The 11,694-nt window shown below is 52.7% G+C and overlaps 1 protein-coding gene across 1 annotated transcript; it reads right to left on the reverse strand.

Moving 5' to 3' along the window:
- Positions 1-530: 530 nt before the first annotated feature.
- On the reverse strand, positions 531-5,909 carry LOC138299126 (tumor necrosis factor-like). The gene is made up of 4 exons (XM_069237171.1): positions 5,133-5,909; positions 4,327-4,369; positions 3,387-3,452; positions 531-2,320 (listed from the first exon to the last, which is right to left on the reverse strand). Exons 1-4 carry the CDS (start codon positions 5,325-5,327, stop codon positions 1,911-1,913), a joined length of 714 nt encoding a protein of 237 aa, XP_069093272.1. The 5' UTR covers positions 5,328-5,909; the 3' UTR covers positions 531-1,910.
- Between the last annotated feature and the right edge of the window lie 5,785 nt (positions 5,910-11,694).

Consider the following 11,694-nt stretch of genomic DNA (forward strand, 5'->3'; position numbering starts at 1 on the left):
TGTAGGGCAGAGGTCTCCAAACGTTTTAATGCCGCGCCCCCCCAGTTGAAAAATAAAAATCATTGGGCCCCCCTCAGAATTTTTCATAATTATTTTATAAACATGGCAATGTTTAAATATGTCTAAACCTATTTAAACATTGCAGTTAAGTAGTGTTATCTTTTCAAAACTGCAATAACATGCTTCTGCTTAAAACAAAGGCCTGTTATCAGTATAATATTTATTTTGGCCTGAGTCTGTGGCCCCCCCTGGGATCACTTCAGGCCCCCCTAGGGGGGCCCGCCCCCCAGTTTGAAGACCTCTGCTGTAGGGGATGGAGAGGTACAAGGAAGTGGTTGGGTTCCAAACCAGAGTGCAGGAAGACCTGAGGCACATGTGGGCGACTGTAGAAAGAGCGCTATGGAGGTGATGGGGAGTAACGGGGCTGTGGTGCTTCAGCAGGAATTGATAATGTGGACTGGCTTCAGCTGCCAGCCCTTCCCCGCTCTTGTTTCTGTGCCAGGAATGAATCTCACATTGAGAGGCTGGTGTATCGTCTCATTTCACATTTATTCCGTAGGTTTCAAGGCATCTCAGGCCACATACACAGAGTAGCACAGCTACCAATGACTGCAATTCGGACACACAAGTATATTTTCACATTTCCGTACAAGAAAATCAAACAAACAACCTCCTACGTGCCAAAGATATTTCAGCAATTCAAATGCATGATATTAATATAAATTAACGTTGATTGATATAAACAACTTGTGTTAATGTAACTCATAAGGTTGCAAAACCATATCTTTCAGATATACTCTGTAACCACAAGAACAGTAGCCAGAGATGTGCCTAAAACTGCACATATATATGTATAGAAAGCCCTAATAAATATTATAGGGACACAGTGGTGTGATAGATCTCATCCCAACTTCTTGTTCCCATTGAGAGCAGCCTACGATAATGTAAGCATCAGTATGCAGTGTGACATCACATGTTAGCAAGTAGTGAGGGGAGGGATCGTGTGATTTACCTGTAGCAGTGTAACTCACACGCCAGAGGCATCCCATCACTGATTGTAAACTAAATGTGATAGTACGCAATAGACTTTCAGTGCATACAGTCCATTGGATGTAGTGGAACAGTGTTTCTGCCATTGGATGTAAATATTTGACCGGTCATCACACCAAAGGTCACTCGACTTAGTAGAGTGGTTTTAAAATAGCCACTGACGGCTCCTGTCATGTAATATACATAACCTATAACGTTTGCTCTCCCATTCCATGTGTTGATATCATGGAGTGGCAAAGCAGGCTAATAACACTGTGTTATTGTCTCTTACTGCTCCCCTACCAACACCCAATATACCCAATGTGATACACATGAGATGGGCATACATACTGCCATATTGGCTTCTTGAACGCAGATTGCAGAAAAGGCTGTTAGCAACTTCGAGTTGGACCGCGCCAGGCCAGCCTGATGCCACCATCAACCAACAGCCTTTCCTTGAGCCAATGGAAGGCAGTATTTGATACCAAAAAACAGCAGTTTGAGACAAAAAACATAAAACAATTCTGTTGGTCACAAAAAAATAACATCACCATATATAAATAAATTAATAAATAAATATTAAATATAAATAAAATATTCTTCAAATATAAATAAACGATGAGAGTCCTAGCTCCTCTTTTCTTGCATCTTTTTTAAGGTGGTCTTTGTACTGTTTTTCTATTTTTAGTTTGTTCTTTTGCTGTTTCTTTTTCTTGGAGTTTTCTTTTCCTCTTTTTTCCTGGTTTTTCTTTTACTGTTTTTTTTCTTAATATGGTTTTTAAATGTTTCTTTTTTCGAAGTTTGTTCTTTTACAATGTTTGTTTTCTTTCGCTGTTTTGTTATTTTCACCTGTTCTCCTTCCCGTCTCGCACTTTTCTCCGTTACATTGCAATGGCCCCAAAGTAGTTCTGTGCGCCCTTGGGGTCCAGGTGGGATGGCTGGGAGGTTTCTGTGGAGAGCACATCACCCTCCTCCAGGCTGAAGACCCCTCCCTGGTAGATGGTCTCGTACCAGGGGTTTCCATTGTGGGTGGTTCCCTCGCAGGCTGACTTGATGGCACTCAGCAGAGGCATTTGGACGGGGTAGGCCTCCGAGCGCTTGTGGACAGAGTGCGACAGGTAGAGGCTGCCACGGGGTGGACATTTGCCCCCATAGTAGACAACTTGAGTGTAGACAAAGTAGAGGCCGCGGGAGGGGATGACCAGGTGGTTGTCTTCCAGCTTCATCCCATTCTCCAGGAAGGCGTAGCCCTTGTCTGAGATCCACTCCAGCTTCTTGTTGTTGAAGTCAGCTGCAAGGGAAGGAGCAAGGCCTGTTAAGGTGAGGGACCAAAGCAGGTTCTACTGCACAGGCGACCAAAGGAGCCAATCACTGGCAGCAGAACAGAGAGGAGTCTGGGAAACCAGGAGGACCAGAGGCGGGGAGAAATGGAGAGGAGGGAAGGAGGATGAGGGTGGAGAGGAGCAAAGAAGGAGCACTGGTAGAGAAACTACAGAAGGAAAGAGAGATGAGGGAGGGAAAGAGATGGGAGGAGAAGACTGAAAGAAAAGTAGTTCAGATAAGAGATGGGAGGAGATGGTAGAGACGGATACAGGATAGTGAAGGAGATATGGGAGGAGGGACGGGTGAAATCAAATGTGGAAGAAAGATGAATGGGAGGAAAGAAAGATAGGACACTGGACAGATGGAAGGAAAGAGAGGAAGACTGAAGATAGAGAAAACGATCAGATGACAGAAGAGAAGAGAGAGGGTGGATAGAGAAGGATTGGAGACTGGCTAAGGGATGGGCTGAAAGGATGAGAAATAGGAAGAAGGGAGGCCATGAGCAAAGAGATAGATGATGGGCAGACAGAGAGATGGAGAAGAGATGGGCAGAAAAGAAGGAAAGGGGATGGAAGGAAGAGACACAGAAGAAAAGAGGTGTGTGAGAGGGATAGGAAGTGGCTTAGAGGCATGGATGAATGTGTGCATCATAAAGATGGATGGAATCACGGTGAGCAGATGGAGAGAGCCTGACAGGTGGAAGGAAATAAGGGCCAAGAGTGGGGTGGATGGGAAACATGAGGGGCGGTAGATGCTTTGAAAAAGAAAGATGGCGAAAGAGAGACCGGGAGTGGAAGCAATGTGGAGTAGACAGGGGGACACATACTGTTGGGTGATAGATGAGTAAAGAGAAGGGAAGAACGATGGATGGATGGATGATGGATGGATGGATGGATGGATGGATGGATGGGTGGATGGATGGATGAGCGGAGACACGAAGGTGAAGACAGAAGGTTTGGGTACAGAACATAAAGATGTGTGGGGGTAAAGAGAGAGGGAGAGGAGCAAAGACGCCGGGGAGGGCCTCTTCTTACCTATGAGGTGAGCTGCAGGCTTCTGCGACTCCATGGCCTGTAACTTGAGCTGCTGGGGGATGTGACCTGCAGGGAGGAAGAAGGGTCAGAGGTTAGAAACAGGTGGCAAAGGGCAAGAACAGAACACTAAGACCGGAAACCCCCACAATGCAGCACCCACTTACACCTTACGGGGTCCCGAGACCCTCCCCATCCTCCTCACAAGCAGGTGTCTCTCAAGAAGAACATGGGCTACATCAGGGGTCTCACTGGCACAGAAAGAGGCTACCTGGGGGTTCTTGAGAAGCATGGCGCGAGCTCCTCGTGTGACCCCCCTGGGAAGGATGAAGGGCTGGCAGGAGGCCTCAGAGGGATGCAAGTCTGAGCTCCTCGTGGTCTCTTCCTCACACGAATAAAATGCTGTCATCTCCCTAGAAGGATGAAGGGCTGGCGGGGGCTCCTCCTGTTATCTCCCTCAGAAGGATGAGAGGCTAACAGGGCCTTTCTGTAGGAGTTCCCTCGGCGGGATGCAAACCCTCCAGGAGCTCGGCATTGTATTTTCATTGGGGGGCACCGCATAATTACGTTATCGTCCTAAGGGGTGAGCGGCTGCCGGGAGCTCCGTGTGTTCTCTCCCTCGGTGGGAAACATGGGGACCTTCTCGTGTTGTGTCGCTCAGAGAAACTGAAGGCATAAAGTACTCGTATCTACCTTACAGTGATGAAAAGTAGCCATCGCGGCCCTGTTTTCATCAGAGTAAGCTGGGCGAGAGGCGGACAATTGGACATCTTTTATCGACCCTGGGAAGGATGAAAGGCCGAGCACCTCATCCCACCCGAACCCCTGTCGATAGGATTTTAATCGAGGGCTTGCACGGACTAACAGATCCTTGCAGCAGGCGCTAAACCCACTGGTCTAGGTCGGAGGGTGTGGGATGTTTACATGTGAGTCGAGTACTTACTTATACACTGCTCGGGGACTGGGGCAGCGTGTGTCGGGTCCTCCTGGAAAGCAAAACGAAAACGTCACTTAGCAGGTGTCGGAGATACAGTCACATATCAAACAGGCATCAAGTTAATGTACTTAGCATGACATGAGTTTTATGATTACGGGGTGCCTAAGGAAGAATAGATGAGGGGTGATATATTAAACACGGAAGATAGAAGGGTGAGAGCGTGAGGGATGCATGGAAGAAGGGGGAGTGGATTATAGTAAGAGAAAGTTTGGAGGGAGACAGGAGGAAAGAAGAGTATAAAACTAAAAGACAGGTAAATATTACTAACAGTGGGGAGTTCTGGCTGCACCCCCTTTCCCCATGCTCCCTCTGCCATAGTCCACACACTTGGAGAGGCTGCGAAGCGCTATGTACAAAACGCGCGCTTGCACGTTCACTTCCTTGTCCACCTGGACTTTCCAGCCTCGGACTCTGCCCGGAAACTCCGGGGATGCTGAGTCCGGCGCTGCCAGCCTGCCGCGCCCGAGGGCGGCTGAGCTACCTGGGCTGACTCAGGGACAGGGCAGGTTTAACAAGCGCTTGGTGGAGATCTGAGGCCGAGTGAGCCCTGCACGGCTGAGTGCGGACTCTGTGGCCGCTGTTTACGTCGCTCCTAAGTCCTGAGACGTGCTTTTCATTATTGCCAAACACATAACTCCCAAGTCCTTCAAACAACCCCGACAAATAAAGGTTTTCAACAATTATAGCCCCGACTCTCTTTAGAATTAAGACCTAGAGTAAAGCTAAGTTGAATAGCACGAAAAATAACTTACATGCTTCGAGGAGCTGTGCGGCGAGGGAATTACATTGAAGAAAAGCAGCGCCAAGATCAAGGTGGCTCCAGCTAGCGCTGCGAAGGACACGCCAGCCAGCCACCGCCAGCACCGGTCGCAGCGCCGCTGGGTTCCGTCCCGGACCACCACCACCTGGCCCTTCTCCATCTCGAGGAGAAAGCTCTCGGTGCTCATGGCCCCGGGGTGGTCCTCAATGGATGAATGAATGAACGAGGACCTCGTTTCGACCAGCACGGCGAAGCCAATCACTCCAAGGTGCTTCTTGTTTGAAGATGGAGCAACCTCGGTTAAGTCCTTCGCTTACACTTTCGTCGCCTTGCCACAACCCTCCAAGTGCCCTAGAGTGCTCTTAATTGGACTTATCGCCTCAAGGCACTTTGGGAAGTTCTTATCGGCTCCTTGCCCTTTAAGTTATCGTCTCGTTGCGCGTTAAGGTGTTCCTGTTGTGTTAAGTTGTTCTCGTTGCGCGTTAAGTTGTTCTTGTTGCGCGTTAAGTTGTTCTTGTTGCGCGTTAAGCTGCGCTTTGGTCTCGTCTTGGCTTCCCTTGATGTCTGTACCTGTTGTAGCCCACAGGGCTTTTGGTGTCCAGGCCGAGGCCGTCGCTTTTATGAGGATGCGCTCCTGGGTGTCGGCAGAGAATTCCCCATGCCATGACATCAGGCGCGCAGAGGAAAGGCGCCCATTCGCCAAGAGCCAGCTTCCTCTTTCTGTTTCAGCCGGCACCGGCCTCCCCGCCCCTTCCCTCCCCCGTCTTGCACCGAGCGAGTCAAAGAAAAAAAACACAACTAACCCAGATCAACAAAAGAAGAAGGAACAGTAAAAAGAGGAATTCATGCCGTGGAGGGGGAGCTGAAATGTCGAAAAACTTGCAATTTTGGAAAACGAGGTGTTGCTTCGGTTTCGAGGCGCAAACACTCTGAGCTGCTTGGCCGTCCAGTGTGTTTTTCCAGAATGTGTCCTTTGTGGCATGTCCACAAACCCCACGTAGTGATTCTGACCTCGCTAGCTCCTTCCTTTACCACCTCGAAGTGATAACCCCTTGAGCGGTTGGCTGGTGTACTCATGCACAGAGCCCGAATACTGATTACGATTAAGCGGCAGCGCACAGTATGATCTAGGCGCTTAAGACAGATGCTTTTTACTATCCAACTCACAGATACTTATGTTATGACCTTGGAAGGATGAATCCCTGGGTTGACCGACAAGAGTCGGACACTTCAGGTTAGACAAAGATCCCCCCCAAATGCATTATTCCACTGAGCTATGTCACATGCCCTATTACCAGTGGTGTTGGAAGGTGGGTTATTAGTTGTGTGGCCTGAACAAGTAATGGGTCTGCACGCGACCACTGGGAACCAAACACCCCATTGTAGCGCTTGACTCTCATAGGGTAGCGTTGCAGAACAGTCCAAGGCTTACTTAAGGGAGGTGGTGTGGGCTAGTAATCCCCATTCACGAGCACACAAGCATGACTCTCAATAAACGATTCTCCAGTCTGTGCATTTCTTTTGATAAAGTAAAAGTACATTTATTACTCACACACACACTACTCAGTACTATGCAACAATCTACAAATATACACAAAGTGATAGAATCACTCTGGGAGGACATAGGGGGTCGTTACAACCCTGGCGGACGGTGTTAAAGCGGCGGTAATACCGCAAACAGGCCGGCGGACAAAAAAAGGGAATCATGACCCTGGCGGAAACCGCCAACAAAGACAGCCACTTTAACACACCCCCCGCCACGGCGGTAAAGACAAGCAGCGCGGCGGTCACCGCCAACAGACAGGCGGAAGACAATGTACCGCCCATAGTATCACAACCCGCCAATCCGCCACCTTTTCCGGGGCGGTTTCACCGTGGATAAAAACGCGGCGGAAACAGTGTCTGCAATGGGAAAACGCTCACCTGAACACATCCCACGAGGAAGGAGGACGCCATGGAGCCGGAATTACAAATCCTACCGGCCCTTGTATACCTACTCATCTACGAAGACCAACGCCTGCGTGGCCGAAGACAGCGGTGAGTACTGCACCTACGACATAGGGGGGGGGGGGAGGCAAAAGTCAGGGGGACACACACGCAACACCTCCACCCTCGCATATTACAACACACACACCAATGCATTTAGAAATATCACAGTAACAACCCACAAACCTCCCCCCACCCCCCGGAAGAATCCAAAGACAAAACTAAATCAGTTCAAGCATTGTAATGTATCAATATACATGTCTCAAATATATACAGATATATTATAAAATCAGTCAAAAGTATATACATTACGAGAAGTAGGGCAGATATGCACATATCAATGTCCGTGCACGACTAGTCCAAAAATGCATGGGCGAGGCCCACACAACATACCTGTCCACAAACGGAGAGAACACTGCTGGGGCATCAGAGAGAAATACAACAGGCACCTCAGGGGGAAGGGAAGGGGGGGGGGGGCACCTCAGCCGGATGAATGCAAAGCCAGATCCACGACGGGGCTCCATGCCCATTGATGTATCCTGGGGAGTGTAAAGCCACAGTCTCTCAAGTCTCTACAGTGGGTGGCTTGCCCACTGTTCCATCCTGGGGAGTGCAAAGCCACAGTCTCTCAAGTCTCTACAGTGGGTGGCTTGCCCACTGTTCCATCCTGGGGAGTGCAAAGCCACAGTCTCTCAAGTCTCTACAGTGGGTGGCTTGCCCACTGATGTATCCTGGGGAGTGCAAAGCCACAGTCTCACAAGTGGATAACAGTGGGTGGCTTGCCCACTCTTTCCATCCTGGGGAGTGCAAAGCCACAGTCTCTCAAGTCTCTACAGTGGGTGGCTTGCCCACTGCTGTATCCTGGGGAGTGCAAAGCCACAGTCTCTCAAGTCTCTACAGTGGGTGGCTTGCCCACTGCTGTATCCTGGGGAGTGCAAAGCCACAGTCTCTCAAGTGGATAACAGTAGGTGGCTTGCCCACTGTTCCATCCTGGGGAGTGCAAAGCCACAGTCTCTCAAGTAGATAACAGCCTCCACTGGTTCTGGAGGGGGACTGGTGCCCAGAGTGCTTCATCCTGTGGAGGACAGACAGAGTGGATGGATCTCTCCACTGATTCTGGAGGGGGAATGGTGCCCAGACTGGATTAGTCTCCCCGTGACAGTTCCTGTCCCGTCACTGTCCCAGCTGCACATGGGACAACGATGCTTGATGTGGCGGTCTTTTCCTTCTGCAGCGGTGCATGTCCTGTTCAGCGGTGCTTGCCCAGGTCAGCAGTGCTTGCCCTGTTCAGCGGTGCTTTGCCATGGCGATCTCTGGACTGTTCAGCGGTGCTTGCCCTGTTCAGCGGTGCATGCCCTGTTCAGCGGTGCTTGCCCTGTTCAGCGGTGCTTTGCCATGGCGGTCTCTTGCCCTGTTCAGCGGTGCATGTCCTGTTCAGCGGTGCTTTGCCATGGCGGTCTCTTGGACTGTTCAGCGGTGCTTGCCCTGTTCAGCGGTGCTTTGCCATGGCGGTCTCTGGACTGTTCAGCGGTGCTTGCCCTGTTCAGCGGTGCATGTCCTGTTCAGCGGTGCTTTGCCATGGCGGTCTCTGGACTGTTCAGCGGTGCTTGCCCTGTTCAGCAGTGCTTTGCCATGGCGGTCTCTGGACTGTTCAGCGGTGCTTGCCCTATTCAGCGGTGCATGTCCTGTTCAGCGGTGCTTTGCCATGGCGGTCTCTGGACTGGGCATTGGTGTGTGGCATGACGTTCTCTGGACTGGGCATTGGTGTGTGGCATGACGTACTCTGGACTGGGAATTGGTGTGTGGCATGACGTTCTCTGGACTGGGCATTGGTGTGTGGCATGACGTACTCTGGACTGGGCAATGGTGTGTGGCATGACGTTCCCTCATTGCCCAGCGGGGCTGTGGCTGCCGGGGCCCTCCTGGGCACTGACTCTGGCGGTGGTCTCCTGACCAGTGATGATAGTTGGGCCCTCCTGGGCACTGACTCCGGCGGTGGTCTCCTGACCAGTGACGATACTTGGGCCCTCCTGGGCACTGACTCTGGCGGTGGTCTCCTGACCAGTGACGATACTTGGGCCCTCCTGGGCACTGACTCCGGTGGTGGCGGTGGTCTCCTGACCAGTGACGATACTTGGGCCCTCCTGGGCACTGACTCTGGCGGTGGTCTCCTGACCAGTGACGATACTTGGGCCCTCCTGGGCACTGACTCCGGCGGTGGCGGTGGTCTCCTGACCAGTGACGATACTTGGGCCCTCCTGGGCACTGACCCTGGCGGTGGTCTCCTGACCAGTGACGATACTTGGGCCCTCCTGGGCACTGACTCCGGCGGTGGTCTCCTGACCAGTGACGATACTTGGGCCCTCCTGGGCACTGACTCCGGCGGTGGCGGTGGTCTCCTGACCAATGACGATACTTTGGCCCTCCTGGGAACTGACTCCGGCGGTGGCGGTGGTCTCCTGACCAGTGATGACGGTTCTGGCGGTGGCGTCCTGACCGCCGGGAAGGATGGCGCCCTTCTCCGCCGTGATGCTCACACCAGGCTGTGCAGACTTCTTCGGGCCCTTCCCCACCTTTGGTGGAGTCACAGCTGACTCTGCAATCCCTCTGGGACCCCTGTGAGTTGTTTTGCCTCCAGGAGTCTTCACACGGTCCCGCGGCCACTTTCCAACTTCAGAGCCTTTACAGGGGGTGGACTGCCAGTGCCTTGGCTCCGTGTCACACTGCCTGCCCTGGTGGCCGGTGCACTCCACACACCTTGAACACGCACCACTGGTACTGGAGGCTTTTTGGCTGAGGCGTTACGATGGGACTGATGAATTGGAGGGGTGGGGGCAAAAAGGTCAACTTTGCAGAGGGACAGTTTCTGACGAACACTGGGATGGGTAGCTGGAGGGGGTCTGGGAGTGGAGGAAGAGGAGGTGGTTGTAGGAGGTGTCACTTTAGGTGTTTTGGGTGCAGGTGCAGGTACTGGATGCTGTCGTGAGGTGGATGGATGTTGGGTGTGTGGGTGCCCGCGTTTGTGTACTTTGGTAGGGGGCGTCAGAGACACACTGGGAGAGGACACAGGGGACGTGTAAATGGTAGTGGGGTGGTGAGTGCAGGTGAGCGGGGTGTGGTGCAGGGTGTTCTGCTGCGAGTCCTGGTGCCTGCAGATGTAGTGCATGCAGGTGAGAGTGTAGACGATACTGGGAGGGAGGAGGCAGACGGCGAGGAGAGGGACACAGTGGAGGCAGTGGATGATGCTGTGTCTGCATGTGGGTGATGCTTGTGTGTGTGTGCTTGTGGGTTGTGTGGTGCCTATGTTTGCCAGAGCTACTTTTGGGTGTTGAGGTGTGTGCATGCTTGCCTGATGGTGTGGCTGGGATAGGCTGGGGTACAGGGGATTGAATCTGGGTGGAGGAAGTTGGAGGGGGAGGCTAGACACAGGGACAATGGCTGCCATCAGTGCTGAGGCCAGAGATTGCAGGGTTCAATGAAGGGCAGCCTGATCAGAACGAATGCCCTCCAGGAATGCATTACTGTGTTGCAACTCCCTTTATATAACCTGGATGGCATTCACAATGATAGACTGCCCAACAGTGAGTGACCTGAGGAGGTCAATGGCCTCCTCACTGAGGGCAGCAGGGGTGACTGGGGCAGGGCCTGAGGTGCCTGGGGCGAAGGTGATGCCCACCCTCCTGGGTGAGCGGGCACGGGCGAACGCTGAGGGGCTGCTGGGAGGGTGGTGCTGGTAGGGGAGGTGGCGGCTGTACCTGTAGAAGTGGGGCGCACAGATGGTGCCACCACCACAGGGGAGCTCCCACCGGCGGACGAGTCTGTGTCGCTGGTTGGTGATCCGGTGGCCGACGTGAAGCTCCCCTTGCCCTCCGTCCCACTGGTGCATTCAGAGTCCGTGGTGTGGCCCTCCATGGCCATGTGGGATGCAGCTCCATCGTGCTCCGGTGCCACTGTACCTCCGCCTGATGATGCTGATGCACAAAAAAACAGGGAGAGCAGAAAAGGGGGGGGGGGGGTGGGGTGACAGAAGAAAGACAGGTTGAGTGCATGGCATACCGCTACCGTTGGCAGACAATACAGACACAGCAGCCCCCTGCACTACGCCGTGCTCCTGGCCTCTACAGATGCAATTTCTGGGATCTGGCCTACATGGCTATGGTGGACATCTGCACACATGGATGCCACAGGGGCATGTATACCTGTACTTGGTACTCTACTGCGGTGGGGTTGAGTGCCACATGGCCTGCATTACGGAGGGGCCTAGCCTACGTATTTCTGCCTGGCCTAGGTACACCCACAGCCCTCCTCCCTTAGCCAGCCCCTCCACTGCGCGCCAACTACCCAAAATGAGGTTGTACTCACCCCCTTGTGTCTGCTGTGATGCCCTCAAGCACCCATCCAACTCCGGGTAGGCCACCGCCAGGATCCGGAACATCAGGGGGGTCATGGTGCGACGGGCACCCCTCCCACGCTGGGAGACCATCCCCAGCTGACCCTCCGCCGTCTTCTTGCTACAGCGGCAGATGTCCTCCCATCTTTTCTGGCAGTGGGTGCCCCGTCTCTGGTGG

Source organism: Pleurodeles waltl, chromosome 6 (assembly GCF_031143425.1).
Source record: "Pleurodeles waltl isolate 20211129_DDA chromosome 6, aPleWal1.hap1.20221129, whole genome shotgun sequence".
In the NCBI taxonomy this organism is placed as follows: Eukaryota; Metazoa; Chordata; class Amphibia; order Caudata; family Salamandridae; genus Pleurodeles; species Pleurodeles waltl.